This window comes from Labrus mixtus, chromosome 18 (assembly GCF_963584025.1).
Source record: "Labrus mixtus chromosome 18, fLabMix1.1, whole genome shotgun sequence".
NCBI classification, from domain to species: Eukaryota; Metazoa; Chordata; class Actinopteri; order Labriformes; family Labridae; genus Labrus; species Labrus mixtus.
In genome coordinates this window covers 19,176,285-19,195,608 of record NC_083629.1, presented here as the reverse complement: position 1 = coordinate 19,195,608, position 19,324 = coordinate 19,176,285, and the positions used below count along the sequence as shown (strand labels likewise).

Genomic DNA, 19,324 nt, shown 5'->3' with positions numbered 1-19,324 from the left:
ATAGCCTCCATACATGGGGGTGCGCACACTAACCATTGCGCCACCAGAGCCCCAGTTCTTTGTTGACTTTTGATTGAGTTATTTTATGTGGGTTATTAAAATTCCTTATAGTTTTGACTGTTAAGGGGTTTCATGTCACTTTGTTGGGTCAATTTGTGGGTTGTTGTTAGCCCCATGTGGTCGGGCGTAAGAATACGGAAGCCCTAAGCAGACATGCATCCATACATTTTAAATACTCTGTGTTACCTTAAAGTCATTTACTTGTTTTTCTTGAGATCTCAAGCTCAGAAAAAGCCTGACTTGTCTCATTAGTGTGGGCCAATGGCAGTAAGGCATGTCGTGGTCTGGCCTATCACAGTGGACAGCCTGTTGTTGTGTTTGCTGGAACGCCTGAAAATGATCCTGTTATGACGAGAAATCAAACTTTGTTATCTGGCAATAAATTAAATGATCTTACTATGAGCAACCTGAGTTAATTTGTAGATCAATATAACCTGTTGTGATGGGGGAATAAAACAGCTTTATTATACAGAGATAAGGAGGAAAATAAAAATGCATGAATATTATGTAAGGATGCATGTCTGCTCAGGGCTTCCGTACTGTGAGACACCCCAATCCTTACAGTTTTTAAAATAGTATGAGAGACATTCAGGGAGGGATTCTTTGTAAACTACATTGTTGGAATGCTTTATAAGACAACATGCTTGTTACTTAAGAGATGCAGAATGATAAAGTAGATAAAATGAACTCCAGGGATGTTCAGCCGTAAATGGAATGGAGCCATCATTCAAACTACAACTCTTATTTCCGCCACGTCGGCTCCTCTCTCCCTCTCTGTTCCTTTCTGCACCTCTCTTTCCTGACCCATTTCTCCTTCATCTGGACTCACAGGACTCTGTGTGTTAATGGGTCACATGTTTGTGGATCAGTGTTGGATGACAAAGTTTTCTGCTTGGTTGCCTTTTGTCTGTATGAGTCTTTCTTTTCTTTGTTACTGTTCTGTATTCAGGACAGTTTCCTGCACGGGGGGAAAGATTTGGAAAGATAACCGAGCTATTGTAGCAACTGTAGGTGCAGCGTTTGTTATCCTCCACGCCCTGCTGGTATCTTACCGATGCAGGGTTTTAAAGAAGTCTGCTCTGGAAGGGAAGTCAGAGACGTCAAAATTGAGAGATGTCGTAATGTTTTCATGTCTCAACCGTGTTTATGGTTGAAGTAAAAGTGAAACTTAAACTGAGAACTGGTTGAAGTGTAAACATGTAACCTGCTTAGTGTTAACATGTGTGCATGCTGCAAATATTTACTGATAAGGTCTTGAAAGTGTGTCCTAGAACTAGTGGTTTGTTTTTACAGTACAGGTGTAGATGTGACAAACTAAAAAAAACTATGACATTATATTTAGTTACATTTAGCTCAATCTGATGCTCTCTTCTCTCAAAAACGATCACAGACTTAAAGCCTCGTTTCCTCCAAGCGGTTCAGTTCAGTTCAGTTCTGTGCGTTACCCACTTATTGGTGTTTCCACCGTCAAAAGTTGGGAATGGTACCAAAATAAGGGATCCATACCGTCCTACTTTTTGGTACCCTTCTGTTGGGGTGCCAAGGTTACCGATCCGACCCTAAAATGTCCCTTTTGTTTACTGTGTCCCTGTTCTTCTTCTTCGTTGAACTTAGTTAATAGCGGGCTACACTGTGTTGGGCTGCTATGATGTCACACTATTACACAGCTGACGCGGCTAACTCCATCTGGCTTACACTCCGCTTACCAAATAAGGGTACGGTTGGCTGTGGAAACCGAACTGTACCAAACTGTACTGAACCACACCTGACCGCTTGGTGGAAAGGGGGCTTAATGAAGTGGACTCGTTGGATCCTTTTAAGGGCATACACATCTGGCTGTAGATGTTCTGCCTGATATACTCCTTTATTGTGGTCGATTCCGACAAATATTATTTGCCGCCTTGAATCATTTTGTAATGGCTCCGCATTTGAAAATTGGCTTCCTCAATGTTTTCTTTTTGTGTTAATGGTCCTCTTTAGCGTTAGTCATTAAACTCATGATCGCACGCAGGGTCACTGTGTAAGGTTGGGTTTGTATGGAATGTTCTCAGCTGATATTTTCATTGTGCGTGTTTCTCTTGAACAATTTCACTCCAGAGAGTTTCAGAGAGTTTGTTATTGACTGGGTTAACTTAGCTCCTAGGAATGACCAGGGAGTCACACACAGCCGAGGTGCAGAGAGACAGTTTGATCCTTCATCAACTAAAAAAAAAAGAAGTTCTTAGAGCAGGTGTTTGAACAGAGGGGTGTGCTTCCTTTAGATGAGGGCGCCTGTATGGCTCTATTGTTTAAGCGGCGTCCCATGTACAGAGGCTATAGTCCTTGTTACACTCTGTCCATGTAAGGATGTATTGCCCGTATGGACCTCTGTTGCAAACCAAATTGCCCCTCTGGGACAATAAAGATTTTCCAAATTCAGTTTTGCATTTTGTGACTTTGTGGATGGTGACCACAACTGACCTTGGAACCCTTTCTCAGCTGTGTCTACAGTGCATGTGTTGTTTTGTTATAGAGGCCGTGTACTTCTGTGACCATTTAAATAGAACATCATGTTTTCAAGTAATCAGTCGTCATCATCAGCGTATGATCGCCCGAGGGAGAAGCTTTTGCACTCTTTTGGAATCGGTCATATATAGCTCACAAAATGGACAACGTGACATTTTTTAAAAAATCATTTGTTTTCTTCTCCTTTAGGTCAGCCCTGCTCTTTGGGCTAACTGCTGAGCATGCTGGGTAAGGCGCAGCCAACGACCAGTAGCCTCAACCTGGTGAACGCTGAAGTTTCTGACACCTCGGCGGCGCCCGACGAGCCAGACCATATCAAGATGGCCGACCTAGTGGAGAGCCTGGATACCAGAGAGCTGGACATGGGAGAGGGAGAGGAGATCGACTATGATGGGAGCTCCGTAGGTGTGTTCTTAACATATTTTTCTGTTTTTTTCCTCAAGTAATGTGATAGCACTACAGTTTAGCCCAAAAACAAGAAGGTAAGGAGGGAACATGGTGAGAAATAAAACAAAGCAAACATACTTTTGGTGGTGAGCCTCTAAACTGGTTTGAGGATGGATTTTTCCTTTACATAATTTAGATGTTACAAACTTTTCCAGAGAGTGAAACAGACACATTTTGACCTAACACAACGAACTAGTGAAGCACAGAAATCTTCCACAAAGGCCGACTTCTTTTCACTGATGCATCCTACTCACTCCCAAGAAGCCTGAACAACTCCTACATGCACAATCTGAAACAACATGCTCACCACCCTCTCTCTCTCTCTCTCTCTCTCTCTCTCTCTCTCTCTGTCTCTCTCTCCCAGGGGACACTCGTATCCCGTTTTCAGCCGTGTACGCCACTGTGGGCTTTAAGGAGGGCAGCGCCAAGGTCTACCTCCCCACCGTGCCCATCACCGCCCGGATCCTGGAGGTGGAGAGATTTACCACCGCGCAAGACCGCTTCAACCTGTCGCACAACAGGAGTGTCAACAAGGTGCTGACCACACACAGCTAATATTTATGGCAAACATTGAGGGACGAGTCAGAGATTATTACTCTCTCTTCTTGCACTCCTTCCTTTGGTCTTTTTGTTTTTTAATATAGAGGAGTTATTGTGAGTCTCTCTAGAAATACATTAGGCATCAGGTTATTCCCTTTTAAAGCTCCTGTGAGAATTTTTTAACTGGTTATGACACTGACTGAAGTTAATACTGATGTCTATATGAGCCTCAAACGCTAATAAGACCATCAGCAGATTATTTTTTTGTTCATTCTAATTATTTATGCCTGAAACTGCCACTGAGGGGTCGATGTAAGATGATGACATCATGAGCACGCTGTACACGTACATCCTCAATGAGAGTGGTTACTTCGTGCTACCCATGTACAGAGGCTGGTGTCTTTGAAGTGGGCGGCCTTGGGTTTGAATCTGACCTGTGGCTCCTTTCCTACACCTCATTCCCCACCCTCTTCCCGTTTTCCAACTATATTAAAAAAATAAAATAATAAAGCAGGATGATTTTTTGTTGTTGTCAGAAAACCCTGCTTACACATGTAAAGATGTAACACATTCCACTTTGTCCACAGGGGGGCACCAAAATCAACACAAACTGAACGTTCCTCACAGGAGCTTTAATGTTGTTGTGATATTGCATGGCTCGTCTTCACTGCATTGATGAGACCACACGTTAAGCTCGTTTAACATAACTGCCTCTGAAGCACATTGCTCGTGAGCTTGTGGCCGGGTTTAGCTCACCTAATGGTTCACACACTGTGCACAAATTTCCCACATCAATAGAAGCAGCTTGAAAGTCTCTTCTCACTTTGATTCAATCAAATACGCAAATGTCCCACCACCCCCTCCAACACAAGATAGGCCTATCAGCTTTCAATAAAAAGATAATCTTGTCAACCCCTGAACCTAACTAATGAAATAAGTGTAGCAGCAACCTTTAGTCAACATGACACGTCCGTCAATTAAGCTAGCTGAGCTAGTGACACGTGTGGTGCAATGAAAAGTCTTGTTTAGCCAGATTTAGGATGGACAAAAATGAATCTCGGATCTCTTATAATCTTTTCCAAAACAGGTGAAATGCTCAAAGCAAGCCAGAGCTGTACCCACTTTTAATTAGTATCTTAAAACTTTATTTTAAACTGGTTTATAGCATTTGTATTGTTGCACATGTATTTTAATGTATCCTCATATCGTGTTATGGGGTTTTATGTAACCGAATGTTGTACATTTTAATCTGTTTGTTTACACAAAGGCCCAACTGGGGACACGAGTTGTAAACTAGCAATAGCTATATACTCTTTATGCAGCACATCAGTTTCATGCTTTGTATTGAAATTATGTTAAATTGCATTGTCTCTATTAAAATAAATTAATTCAATCGATTAAAAGCAGGAAATCTATTTCCTGGGGGGGAGAGGGAAAGAACATTTTTTTTCACAAATGCGAAGCTCAGGTGTGTGTTAGTCGTCTGCGTTAGTAGTGTTTTGGTCAGCAAGAGAAGCAACGTGAATCCACCGCAACGCTCAAGTCCACGGTAACTTAGCACAGGAAAACTGCCGTCTCTATTCTTGGTGTGGATGTGCTTTAAATAATGCCTCTGTTACCACCAAGTGCTGCTTTTTCTCATTTACATTTTACTGCTTACACAATGGCACAGAGTCTCTCCACCTTGTAATCTTTGGGTATTGACATATTGACATTTGACACACGTACTGTGTACAAGAAGTAGCTTGATTCAGCAGGTCCATTTGTTTTGATACAGTATGTGACTAAAGGTGAGCGTGTGTGATTCAAGAAGCTGTCAGATGTAGAAATGTTGGAGACCTCTGCTCTATTCAAATTACTCAAACTGTAATATATGTAAAGATCATCATGCACATTTCTTGATACTGTGTGTGTGTGTGTGTGTGTGTGTGTGTGTGTGTGTGTGTGTGTGTGTGTGTGTAGTCTCTGCCAGCAGTGTTTAGGATCGAGCTGAAGCACGGAGAGTTCACTTGGATTATTAAGAGGAAGGAGAAACATTTCATGGAGCTGCACAGAGAGCTGAGGACGTACAAGACCTTCATCAGGATACCGCTGCCTTCACGCAGGTTTGTGCCCACACACACACACACACACACACACACACACGCACACGCACAGATTTGAACTCCCACTCAGCCATTCACTTGTACACGCATCACGTTCAGATGTAAACACAAATACTTGTTTTTTACATCACTGCACTGACTTGTAATTATTTTTCAAGTTATTTATTACACTGAATCAACATAAAATCCAAGAATTTAACATGTTCTTTGTGAAGACACACACACACCTCTCAACACACTGAAACAGTTGCAGTAGTACAGTACACTGACTTTTCTTGGCAAGAGTTAGATGAGAACATCAATGCTTCTCAATGAGAAGCTAGAACCAGGACATGGTTAGCCTAGCTTAGCATTAAGACTGGAAACAAGGGCAGACGGCTGGCCTCACTCTCTCCACATTTCTGTCAGAATATGTGCTGAAGAATTAATTAATGCCATGTTTAGACCATGTTCGTTGATACTTAACTCATTAAACAGAAAATAATCACAAGTAGCTAATTAAGGCTGTGTTGATGACAGCTGCAGGACTAGCCACATGAGCACCATCTTTGAGCAATCAATGAAAATACACAAGAAATGATGAAACAAGAAATACACACAATAAGCTTTTACTAGTGGCATTGCATGAATGCATGAACAGTTACAGGGAACGAATGAGCCCAGGAATGAGCTCACTCAGACCTGGTTTTACTCCTCTGAAGCAAAGCCTTTTCTTTTTTTCTTTTTTTTTTTTTTTTTACACTTTTTGTAAACATTTAACATCAAATGACAGAGCATGTAATAAGTCCGATTTAGAGGGGATGGTACACCAAATAATACAAAAAACGTTGGTCTTAGCCAGACGTGTCATTTTCCCATGAAGTCTGGTCTTCAAGCTAAGCTAATCTCCTCCAGATTCTTGATGCATATATTAAGTGTTTGGTGTCATCTCTTTAAATCTCATGTTAAACTTGGCAAGGATATTTCTGACAGTGTTCAGCTACTGTATGTAATTCAGTGTATTTAAATGCCACGTTAATAATTTATCATATGAGCACAATATTCTCTAAATGTCCGCCACATTTGAATTCCTTCCTTTGTTTTCATTTCTTCCATTATTTCTCTTTATTTTCCTGTCCCTCTCTCTCTTTCTCTCCTTGGTATTCAGAGTGATTGCAGGAAATCCCTCGGTCTTTAACAGGATCTACTTTGTGCCCTCCTCCCTCTTCCTCTGTTCCTGTCCGTGTTCTTTTGCCACTCAATAATTCTCTGTGTGTTTGATAAAGTTTGTGTGTTTTTGTCTTCCTGTGTTCATGCTTGAAATAACAAAGTGCCCAACAACCCATAAAATGCTTTTACAGGAACACTGGAAATTGTGTTTGATTATCAGAGCTGCGGCCGTGTTTTTTTTGTTTTTTTTTAGCTTCAGGCAATTTGAAAAGTGCTCTTTGGAAAAGTGTACTCAAATGGCCTGCACTTCTTTTTCCAGTGTGTTTTAATTTCCTTCATCTCTGCCTCAGCCACACAGTGAGGAGAAGGACAGTGAGGAAGAGTGAGGTGAGGGAGATGCCCTCCCTGCCGAGGGGGGGAGGAGACGAGCTGGTGCGAGAGGAGCAGGTCTCCAGCAGGAGGGTGAGCTCACAGCCGTGTCTGCAGCCTCTTTCACTTTTTGTCATATCTTAACGTGATGGCAAAGAGCTCTCCTGGCACCCACTTGTTGCCATGGCACTTATGTGTGTGTGTGTGTGTGTGTGTGTGTGTGTGTGTGTGTGTACGTGTGCAAGTGTGTGTTTACACGCATGATTTTGTCATTAAAATACTCACAGTGGCCAAAATGTAGTGTGTGTGTTTTTACAGAGACAATTAGAGGACTATTTGAACAAGCTGCTGAGGATGGCCATGTACCGCAAATATCACCACACTGTGAGTAATCATACTAAGCACTGCAAGCTGTGTCACTTTAACACAACCTTATAATGATCGCCTGCCAAATGCCAAGTTACGCTTTCTGTTCATTTTCTGTTTATTACTCATTTCTGTCAATATGAGCCAAATGTACCACGCCAGCTTCTGTAGAAACCTGAGATGCACTATTAAAATAAACATATGTGACAGTACTTTTCTTTCATTTTACTGTCCTCTTCCCTCGGGGTAGAACATTGTGTGAGAACACAGGTCGTGACTGTGTTTACCCACAGCACTGTGTCTGCTGTATGTTGACACACTACGGGAATTTGAGCACCTGAATACTCATTGAAGCTCCTGTGAGGAATCTTCAGCCGGTTATAAAACAGGCTGTCATGAATGATTTAGCCTCTGTTCCATGCATGAAAGCAAACAAGACCATCAGGAACCAGATTGGTTCTTTCTAAACGTTATTTTTTACTGCCTGTGACGGCTGCTGCAGGGTAGGTGTCAGACGAGATAAACTATATTGTGCTGAAGAAACAATCTTCCCTTTACGTTTTACACCGGGAAATATTATATTAAAAAAGCAAGGTGAGGGGCGCTGGTGGTGAAGTGGTTAGTGCATGCGCGCCCCGTGAACAGAAAAAGAGATTTTGTGTAAAAAAACAAAACACTACCTAAGGGGGTCCTGACAGCTTACGTCACATGCCCCATCAATGAAGGCTATCATCCTCTAGTAAGAGATATAAGGCCTACATTCTGTGACTTTAACTTTCCCACTGGGATGATATGCAGGAAGTTTTGTGACTGTACGTCCAGCTTAAGACCCTCATTAAAACTACTTCCTGTTTGATGGTGAACAACGTGTCCGCATGTCAACAGTGTTTGTTTAATGCAGGCTTTTGGGCTTGAAACGGTAGTATGGCCAAGGATGGCCCAAAACCCATTGTGAGGGAGATATGAGCAACCATGTTGGAACTTCCTGTTGTCAACAGGTGGCGCTGTGACTCTAAGAGAAAAGAAGAATTTGAATGCCTTCAGTGAGATTAATGCATCAATGAAATGTGACTTTTACACGTTCTTTTCTCTCGTAATGAAATATACAAAGTTTTTTTTAATTCAGTGAGACAACATTTAACATCATGTAACGTTAGCTTCCTTACGTTTATGATGTTAGATTAAATGTTTAATTCCCTATTTCTCACTTTTCAGAAGTATTTTGTTCTAAAACAGACGTGGCTAAACAGACAGTTGATTTTTCTTACATTTTGGTGAATATTGTACTCTTTATTTCACTAATTCACTCACAGAGCTTACTCACACAGCAGTACTATTTTTGGCCGTATCACCTTCCCTTGTATGCGGGCGTGCATCATTCTGACACTTAACAATTTAATATCTGAGGTGTCACCACTTGTTGAGATAATTTAAGCGACCCACTCATGGATGGTATGTAGAAATGTCGTTGGTATCTGCTCACATGTCTTTCTGTGTACTGTACATTATGTATCGATGTTTTTTTTGGACTAGCTTTAAATGAGTCATTGTGTGAAGCCTCTTCCTGTCTGTTCTCAGATGGAGTTCATTGACATCAGCCAGCTGTCTTTCATTCATGACTTGGGACCCAAAGGACTGTGAGCACTGACTCTTCTTTCAAATCTCCCTTTCTTCCCCTGTATACAAACAGATCCTGTGTCAGGTGGATTAACAGTAAAACGTTCACAGCAGAGTTGAGCTCTTGAGCATAAACTTACAGGATCAGATATTCAATTCTGAGATTCTGCTATTTTAAAAACTTCTAAGTTGTACCTGCATTGCAAAATTCTTATTATTTCTCTTTTCTCTTGCAGGGAGGGGATGATCTATAAGCGCTCAGGCGGACATCGTATCCCTGGCATGAACTGCTGTGGTCACACCCAGGCCTGCTATCGCTGGTCCAAACGGTGTGTGATTACATCTCTCCTTTATTGTCGCTCTTTCTTTTCTGTTGTTCTTGGTTCTCAAGCTTTTTCTTGTTTCCGCCCCCCTCCCACACACATTGCTTTAGTCTTGCTCACGTACTGTGTAAATATTGCTGTTAATAACTTGTTTTCCTATTAAAGCAGTTTCCCATTGATGTTACAAAATTGTTTTTTTTTTTTATCCTCATAGATGCTCAACCTCATTGACAACAAATGGAAAATCCTTAATGTCTTAAAGAGGATGGATTGAAAAGATTTCATAGCATATTTCAAGTGTTTTTGTTCCTTTTGAACTGGCAAACTTCTAATGTAGGTGTGATGGAAGTACAAATTTCTGGCAGGGAGCGCTCTCAGCGCGGGTGTTAAAACACAGTGACAACTCTTTGCATATTTGAAAATACAAAAATAAGAACTTCTCCATAAGTGATGGTGTTGGCTCCTTATTTACAATTTTTTTTTTCTTATGTATTTTGCTAACACAGTCTTAGCAGCATCTTCGAATCACGCTTGCCTTTCTCTTCATCTGTTTGTCTGTTTCTGTCCCTTTCTCTTCATCACAGCCAAATTATTATGTGAGCAGTTTTTTATTTTTTTTTATTGTTGTTTTTTCCAAAGACAACACAAACTAAATCCCACACGTTTGAAACGCTCGGCCCATCCACCTACATCCCCATGTTGATTTTCTTCCTACACCCGTTCCAGGAAACAAGAAACACAAGAAACGGTGCACAGAAATCAGAAGAGATCCACAGGAACTTTACGCAGAAACACAAACGATGAATCCTGATGACGATGATAAATACTGTGTTTGTGTGTTTGTGCGTAGCTGGCTGGTGGTGAAGGACTCCTGCCTGCTGTACATGAAGCCGGACTCAGGGGCCATCTCCTTCGTCCTGCTGTTGGACAAAGAGTTCAGCATCAAGATGGACTCCAAAGAAACAGAGACCAAACACGGAGTCCGGATCGATAGCCTCTCCAGGTTATTTTACTGTGTTTGTGTGTAAATTATTTTAATTTAGTAGCAGCTGCCTGTAGTAAAGATTCCCCTAGAGATTCCCTCTAACAGAAAGAAGTTCTCATATCATGGGTGGTTCAAAGTGAAGGAAGAATATGTGTGTGAAGTGCGAACGCCAAATGTAAGGAGGCTGTAGTCCTCCAAGCAGACGGCCCGGGTTCAAATCCAACCCGTGGCTCCTTTGTTTCATTTCTCAGTCTCTCTCTCTCTCTCTCTCTCTCTCTCTCTCCCTGATTTCTGACTCTATCCACGATCCTACTGTATCTCTAAATAAAAGCACAAAAAGCCAAAAGATAAACCATAAAAACAGAAATAGAAATGCTCGCCTTGAAAAGAAAACTGTTCAGCTGTGCATTAAGCTAATCGTAAAATACAACAAAAAAAAGTTCCCTCATATAGTTTATGGCATACATAGGCCATAACCAATAAAATGACTACATGTATTTGGAATGAAGAGCACCGACTTGTTTGTTTGGTTCTAAACAGCTGTGTTTGTATGTGTGCTCATCCTCCCGACAGGACCCTGGTGTTTAAGTGCAGCAGCTACAGACACGCACGCTGGTGGGGTCAGAGCATCCAAAGCTTCGTCAGGGAGTACGGGAAGGCGTTTCTTCGAGATCACCGCTTTGGATCTTTTGCACAAGAACAGGAAAACATCCCGGCAAAATGGTAACCACTTTACACAGAGAAATTAACAATTGATGGCTTTTCTAGTCTTCTGACTACTCAAAGTGCTTTTACACCGCATGTCACACCTACACATTCACACCCTGATGGTAGATGCTGCAATGCAAAGTGACCATCAGAAGTAACTTATCCCATTCATGCTCATTCATATTTCACTGACGACGCAGCAGGAAGTGTCTTGGGACATGTTGCTGCAGGAGCTGGGGAGTGAACCTCCGACCCACTGATCCACAGCCGCTCAGTCAACTCAGTTATTGATGTGTCAACAGAAAGAAAAAAACACAGTACACATGAATCAGTTAAAAAAAACAAGTGTAAGATTACAATTTGTCAGAGATGTATCAATTCTTTTTTACATTTTTGTGGTTCTTCCACTGTACAAAAACAACCTGCATCAAAGAAGTATGCATACTTTATAGCAAAGGTGAAGTTGATCACCATAGCGTCATGTTCTCTGCAACAAAAAAAAACCCTTCTCATTAGAAACTCAGTGAAGACATCTGACAGGTCTGAGCTGTCATCTCTCTTTACCATCTTTAAGATCGTTTCTTAAATCCTCTCCTCCTCTGCCGGCAGACTGTGTGATATTGAATCATCTCTGTGATAATTTAATTACGTCTTCTTTGCACTTAGCTTTGGATCCTTGTGAGAAAAAAAAACATGCTGTGCTGCTGTGAGGGAATGGGAAGAAAAAAAAAAATGTTTAAGGAATAGTTATGTCATGATGACACAGCGTTGGGTGTAGCCCTGACGCCTGTAAGGTTCAGAAAGTTTGGGGGAAGTGTAGACACACACACATACACTTGCACTGCCCTCTGTGTGTCTCGCCTCTCTTTCTTCACACTGGTTTTGCTTTGAGCCGTGACAAACGGACGGCTCTGTAAAAGGAGAAGAAGTTAAACATTTACTGCACGTGTTCCAAAGTGGGTCACAGTGTGTGTGTGTGTGTGTGTGTTTGTGTGTTTGTGTGTGTTTGAAAATAAGCCCACGTGACTGAGATGTCTGCTTTCACAATTCACTCTGAATGACTGTATTTTTGAATTCAGGTATGTGAATGGAAAAACATACATGGAGGACGTGGCTGATGCTTTGGAGGAGGCTAAGGAGGAAATCTTCATCACCGACTGGTGGTGAGTTTCATTGCATCTTTCACCTGCAAAAAACTGCATGAGGTCACAGATTTTGGCGATGGTTTTTCTGAACTGAAATGTAGATCCAGGTAGGGAAAGCTCAAAGCACAGATAAGGTAGGCCAAGTTACTTTATTTTGTTCCTATTGGTGGATTTATTTTACAGCGTGGGAGTCGCCTCATTTTACACACACATGCTCACGACGACAAGACAAGACATGATAGTCAAAGTGACAATAGTGCTCAAGACTAAAAGTTAACCCTTTGGGGACATGATAAAAATAATCCATCAGTATGAACCAGAGTAAAAAAAAGGAGATGGGAATGAAAGTATACACCATCAATCATTAAAAACAAAGTAAATAACAAATTAAAATATGACACCAGTAAAACAAGATGAAAAAGATCCATTAATACTTATTTTAATAGTTCATAAACACAAGCAATACTCACACCCAACTGGACACTGTGGTACCCTGAAAGTGAAGTGTGTACTGTCACACATTACATTACAAATTACCCACAAGCCATTGCTCTCAGCCAGCAATACAATGGTGCTAGCTCTAATTACAGTCCATCCACACACCCAGAATAGAAACACACTGACAGAGAGATACAGACTCTATATAGTGTCTGTTTACTTGTCGGCTACACCCACCCTCCATGTGTCACCCCGCACCCTTGTTTTTGTAGGGGTTTGCATACCTGTGTGTTATTTATAGGCAAGGCATCCAATTATTTAATAAAGTAAAGAGTGAATGGATTTAGAGAAAAGAAAAGGAAAAATGACGTGTTTAGAATTGAGTTGTATAATTGGAAGTAAACACAGTATTTGGGGTATACAGGGTCATTTGAAACAGTTTACAGTCCCTCAGAGACGTGTCTGTGTCAGTTTGACGTGGCTGAAAGTCTTTTGTTCCAGGGCTGTAATCACAGGGCTTATGGTTTTAACCAATGAGGTGTCAGCCTGTGTAAAGTGAGACAGTTTAATTGTAGACATGTAAGCACTCAGGGCACCAATGGGATTGACTCATGAGACTTTATTATTGTTCAATGTCTGTAATGTTTATATATTAGGGCCCGACTGATATGGGATTGTTGGTGCCGATGCTGATATAGATATTGGAGAAGTAAAAAAGAACAACCGTACCGATATATGGGCCGATATCTTATATCTTTCTGAGCTTAAGAAATAGATTTACACATTAATTGTGTTGATCCCTCAAATGCAATTAACAAAGACTTGTGGAAAAGATTTATGATGAAGACAAGATGGTCACTCAACTGGAAAGTAACTGAGCATGCACATGCATCACCGCTTGACCCTCTTAAGACTGATAATGCTTCTTGTATTCCACATATGAAACTCAAATTAAAGGCTATTCGACTGGTGAAGAATTCTCGTAATATATCAGCGCATATCTGTGATAAAATAAGACGATACCGATAGTCACTGGATACAGTAATATCGGCCCATGTAAAATCGGCTGGCTGATTAATCGGTCAGGTTTTACAATGTAAATTACTTTTGAAGTAATGTTTCTTTGGATTCTCTTAAAAACAGAATGTGTAAAAGAAATACATAAATCTCACTGATCTGTTTCTCTCTCTCTGTGCCTGTCATTCGTCTTTGTTTCTCGGTTTATGTGACTTCCCTGTCCAGGCTGAGTCCAGAGATCTTCCTGAAGAGACCTGTTGTCGAGGGGAACAGGTGGAGGCTGGACTGTACCCTCAAACGCAAAGCTGTGAGTAAGGATTAGACGGACAGCTTTTTAAGAGAGAGTCAGAAACGACACGAAACACAGTCCATGATCAGATTTTGTGTTTTGAGTTTGGTGAAGAACTCTTTATAAATCCAAATAGAAAAAAAAGAAGAGAAAATCAGCACTCATTGCAATCTATTCTTACAACCCACAAAATAAATATCGATCTTCTTATTTTGCTCAGTTATCTTTTGTATTCCGTCTCTCTACAGCAACAGGGAGTTCGCATCTTTGTGATGTTGTACAAAGAGGTGGAGCTCGCCCTCGGCATCAACTCAGGCTACAGCAAGAGGACCCTCTCCCACCTGCACCCAAACATCAAGGTAACTAAAGCATTATGGGTAACCAGAGTGTATGCATGAAGATCATTTAATGTAAGTCTGTGTCAATCAGTGTTTGTTGTGTTTCATTTCTTGTTGCTCAGGTGATGCGACACCCAGACCACGTCTCCTCCTCCGTCTATCTGTGGGCGCATCACGAAAAGATTGTCGTCATCGACCAATCGGTCGCCTTCGTGGGTGGGATCGACCTCGCGTACGGTCGCTGGGACGACAGAGAGCACAGGCTGACGGATGTCGGCAGTGTGACGCGCTCCGTTGCCCTGGAGCAGGTTGGACACACAAATACTCACAAACACACACACACACAACTAATTCAAAATCAACAGTTTGGAGTTATTGGCAATAAATGTGTTTCCAACCTCCTGACAAATGGTTCCAATAAAAGAGGAGCAAACTCTTTTCATTGTAACTCAGACAGTTAGGGGGGGGTGAAGAAGAAGATGAACTGCGTGTACCCTCAGTGACAGCCTGTGGTCATTATGTTGAACTTTCACAGTGCCAACCTTTGAATCGGCTTCTGGTTCAATTTCACACATACAGCAGGAGAGTACAGAGTCTCATACAGAGGCACAGAAACACTAGTTACACTGTTGACCCACACAATCAGTATAAAATATTAACTTCATGATGTTGTCAGAAGTTTCAAGCACAAATTCACCCAAAGGGATAAAAGTGTTTCCTACGGAGGCCCTGAAGTCCCAAAAAGCAAAAAAAAAAAAAATTACATTATTCACAAAAGTAATAACTTGTAGGAACAAGATACTAATATTGTGTGCACCAGTTACATTTTTTAAAAAACTTTTTGGGCCTTCATGGGCTGCGTTGTTTCCTATCGCATCCTATTAGATATATTTTACTGCATGTTATTGCATCAAAGTGCATTGTATAGACTCTTATTCCATTGTATTCTATTGAAAGACTGTGTAGTGTTTCATAATGTATTGTAGACTATCATGTCGCATTTTATCGTATCCTATTGGTTGCATCATATTGCATTGCATCGTATTATATCATATCTTTTTATATTGTATTGTAGCCAATTGTCACATATCATGTTGTCTCTTATCATATTGTGTTGGGTTGTATCGCATCCTGTAAAGTTTCCTTGACACTTATCGAGCCAAAGTGTCACGTTTTGTGATCACTGCCTTGTAGACAAACGAAAGGTAATGCTAATAAACTAGAGAGACTGCGTCTTTATTTCCTGTTGTTTCCATGTTCCCAGGCCGGCTCCGCTAACCCTCCGTCCAGTAAGGGTGTTTCCTTTGTCGACGGGATATCTGACGGCGTCTCTAAGAGCAACGGACGGGAGACGCCGCCCGGTGAAGCGGTGGAACTGCCAAAGCTGAAGGGGATTGGACGCAACAGGAGAGCTCGCTTCAGTCTGTACAGACACCTGCACAAACACACTCTGCAGCACGCCGACAGTGTCAGCAGTGTGGACAGCACGGGTGTGTTTACATGTTGGAAATAAATGTTTAAAAAATGTATATAAACCTTTGTGTATATGTATGTATTTATAATTTAGCCATAAATAAGCTATAAGCATGAAACATACGTGAAAATACATTTTCTTTCAATACATGTGTGTGTGTGTGTGTGTGTGTAGGGAGTGGTTCAGTGCGAAGCCTCAAGACAGGTGTTGGAGAGTTACAGGGCAACACGCGCTTCTGGCATGGAAAAGATTACTGCAACTTTGTGTACAAGGACTGGATCCAGCTGGAGAAACCTTTTGATGGTCAGTAAGAAAAACACACCACACACACACAGAAACACAAATACTGAATGAAAACACATTTACTTATAAGTCAAGCCGTCTCGGATATTCTGGTCTCTTGTCTGAAATGTCTTCTTGAGAGTAGCTTAAGTGTAAAAAGATTTTCCTACAGCTTATGTCGCTCTAGCTCCTTTGGGCATACAGCACCCTTTTTAATATAACTCTGAATCTTGTGACTTTTCCTGTTAAAGTAGAGTGATGAAAATAAATAGTCTTACGGAAAACTTATATTGTGAGGAACAAGCAGCATAAAACACTTCGCTGTCTCTCACCCTGCTGTCTGTCCCTGCTCAAATCTTCCCCAATTCCCTTTTCCTTTTCACCCCCTTGTTCTACTGCTGCTCTTTTTGTTTTTCTTCACTTTCTTTGTTCGGTTGTTTCCACCCTACGCAGACTTCATCGACAGGTACACAACTCCCAGAATGCCTTGGCACGACATCGCCTCAGTGGTTCATGGTAGAGCTGCTCGCGATGTGGCCAGACACTTCATTCAACGCTGGAACTTTACTAAGGTATTGTGTAAACACACACGCACACACACACTGAATTCATTAACACAAACGACAAAGGGATGGAGAGCCGGATGAGGACTTAAAGCTTAACTTGTTTAACCAGGACTGAAAAACGAAAGCTTCTTTGTTGGCAGACTTTAACCACCTTTTTAGACTGATAGCTTATTATTACATGATTGCAATACATGTGATGCAAATTCAGTTTTAATCACAGTTAGTTGTGAGTGAGTGTTGTGATTTTTAAATAAAAAAAAAGTCAAACAGAACAATAAACAGTAAGCAGGCAGATTATGAGAGAATGTGTGGCTGAATCAGTGGAAAAACACCGTAATCCTCACACTCAGGCTTTCCATGGCATCACTGTTTTTCCCTCCATTTCTCACTCCTTTTCCTTTCCTCCTCTGACCCTATGCTCTCCAACTGCATCCCACTACAGATCATGAAGCCGAAGTATCGCTCCCTGTCTTATCCATTCCTGCTGCCCAAGTCTCACTCCAGTGCCCACGAGCTCAGATACCAGGTCCCTGACTCCGTGAATGCCAAAGTGCAGGTAAGAAAGAAATGCACTCACTCAAGAACTATATATATTTTTTTTTAACCAAACTGAACCCATAAAATGAAACATGTTGAGGACAGTGTGGTCTTTCCTTTCTTAATAATTACACAAAATGAGAAAGTCGGGGGGGAAAGAAACACCAACCATTCACCCAACCTAAAAGAACCACTGGCAGAAAATTACAGAGAAAACACAAAAAACACACACAGTAAAAAAACAACTCCCACTTTCACGTTTGACTTTCCACAAGCAAGTCTGCAAGCACTGCTGGACCAAGATAAAAGAGAGTGAGCGTTCAAAGACTCTCCATGGGCCAAAAAGTTATATAACTACGGAGGTTTGCACTTGCGATTGACACTGGAGGGTTTGCAGCCTCAAGGAATGCACCTTGGAGTGAGAGAGTTGACTAAAATAAGAAATAAGGACGTACGGGTCTTATCACAACTCCATCAGGTTTATTCAGTGTTTCATTGTTTTCTCTGTTTAATGTGATAATGGTTTGTGTGTAAAAAAAAGTTTTGTGCCTGAAGCACAAAAGGGTGGTGTTGCTTTTGCACCCTGTAAGCCTCTGCAAAAGAGACAAACGGTCTAATTCACAAAGGAGTAGATGCATCCTTAAATGCACTGCAGAACAGAGTCTACAGTATGTGCCTGCTGCTGTTTGTGTCTTATCCAAAGAGCCATTAGTCATTAATTTGAGCCAAATTTGCCCATTTCTATGCAAAGAAAGTCTCATCCACAAACAGTAGCCACACACTTAGGGTGGAAAAAAAAAAAACGACTGACTGCTGAGAGTCGGTGATGACTGCGATACAGCATTTAAGTAGTGATGTCACACTCAAAGCTTTCAGGTATATGACAACAATTCTGCCTCTGGATCACCTAAAAATAAGCCTATAGATGTGACTTTGACATGACTAATATTGTTCTAATAAAGGGTTACATTAGTATGACGCTGCCTGAGGCTTAACCCCCTCACAGAACAGGGCACACTGTATCTGAATTAGTGGAGACGGTCTGGAGCATCATCTTTGAAGCGCTTGGATCTTAGCTGGTAGCTCAGTCTGTAGGGACTTGGGTTGGGAACCTAAGGGAGGGTTACTGGTTCAAGTCCCGGTGCAGACCAAAATATGGAAGTTGGTCTGGTAGCTGGGCACGTCTCGGGTGCTGCTGAGGCGCCCTTGAGCAAAGCACTGAACCCCCACCAGCCGTCTAAAGTCTAAAGTCATTTAACCCCTCTGATCATCCACTGTCTGTGTGCACAAGGTGTTACGGTCTGCGGCAGATTGGTCTGCGGGCATAAAGTACCACGAAGAGTCCATCCATAACGCCTACATCCAGGTCATCGCTAAGAGCAAGCACTACATCTACATCGAGGTAAAACACGCAGGGATACACACACATCCACTTGTGTTTGGCACTTCTTTTAAAACATTCACAATGCTTCTTTAAAGACACACAATGTCATCATCATTTCAAATGTCTCTGATTGGTTTTGTGTCCCTGACTTCCCCTCCGATCAGAACCAGTTCTTCATCAGCTGTGCCGACAACCGGACGGTCTACAACAAGATCGGAGACGCCATCATCGAAAGGATCCTGAGAGCATACAAGTACTTCCCGTTATTGAAACCATTTGTTTGTCTTTGTAAAACATGTACATGAACATCTTTTTAAGTATATTGTGTATGTAAACAAGATTAGACTTGGGTTTTTTCTTCTTCTACTGTTTGACACGTCTGGTCTTTGTCTTGTATGTAACTGATCTGTGTTTGCTCTCAGGGAGGGGAAGAAGTACCGTGTGTATGTGGTCACCCCTCTGCTTCCTGGATTCGAGGGAGACATCACGACAGGAGGCGGAAACGCCATCCAGGCGGTCATGCACTTCAACTACAGGTGAACCACACTGCACTCTAATAAGACCATGTTAAATTTTTAACAGGAACAGAGAAGGGAAATGAGAAAGCAATTGTTAAATCCCTTTTGTATATTCCTTTCAAGCTCTTTTCAGTCTTGGACATACAATATTTATAGACTTTC

At 41.6% G+C, this 19,324-nt stretch overlaps 1 protein-coding gene across 3 annotated transcripts in view; it reads left to right on the top strand.

Moving 5' to 3' along the window:
• Nucleotides 1-19,324, top strand: part of pld1a (phospholipase D1a) — a 35,621-nt gene that overhangs the window by 11,104 nt on the left and 5,193 nt on the right. For all 3 annotated transcript variants that reach the window (XM_061063697.1, XM_061063700.1, XM_061063699.1), the window contains exons 2-21: nucleotides 2,755-2,970; nucleotides 3,377-3,546; nucleotides 5,515-5,657; nucleotides 7,157-7,268; nucleotides 7,494-7,559; nucleotides 9,120-9,178; nucleotides 9,395-9,487; nucleotides 10,332-10,484; nucleotides 11,040-11,189; nucleotides 12,254-12,337; nucleotides 14,000-14,081; nucleotides 14,312-14,422; nucleotides 14,524-14,709; nucleotides 15,666-15,891; nucleotides 16,050-16,178; nucleotides 16,611-16,729; nucleotides 17,166-17,279; nucleotides 18,552-18,662; nucleotides 18,809-18,897; nucleotides 19,067-19,180. In XM_061063697.1, coding sequence (XP_060919680.1) covers nucleotides 2,787-2,970; nucleotides 3,377-3,546; nucleotides 5,515-5,657; nucleotides 7,157-7,268; nucleotides 7,494-7,559; nucleotides 9,120-9,178; nucleotides 9,395-9,487; nucleotides 10,332-10,484; nucleotides 11,040-11,189; nucleotides 12,254-12,337; nucleotides 14,000-14,081; nucleotides 14,312-14,422; nucleotides 14,524-14,709; nucleotides 15,666-15,891; nucleotides 16,050-16,178; nucleotides 16,611-16,729; nucleotides 17,166-17,279; nucleotides 18,552-18,662; nucleotides 18,809-18,897; nucleotides 19,067-19,180 — 2,495 coding nt within the window. In that variant the 5' untranslated portion in view covers nucleotides 2,755-2,786. The remainder of the gene's footprint in view (nucleotides 1-2,754; nucleotides 2,971-3,376; nucleotides 3,547-5,514; nucleotides 5,658-7,156; nucleotides 7,269-7,493; nucleotides 7,560-9,119; nucleotides 9,179-9,394; nucleotides 9,488-10,331; nucleotides 10,485-11,039; nucleotides 11,190-12,253; nucleotides 12,338-13,999; nucleotides 14,082-14,311; nucleotides 14,423-14,523; nucleotides 14,710-15,665; nucleotides 15,892-16,049; nucleotides 16,179-16,610; nucleotides 16,730-17,165; nucleotides 17,280-18,551; nucleotides 18,663-18,808; nucleotides 18,898-19,066; nucleotides 19,181-19,324) is intronic.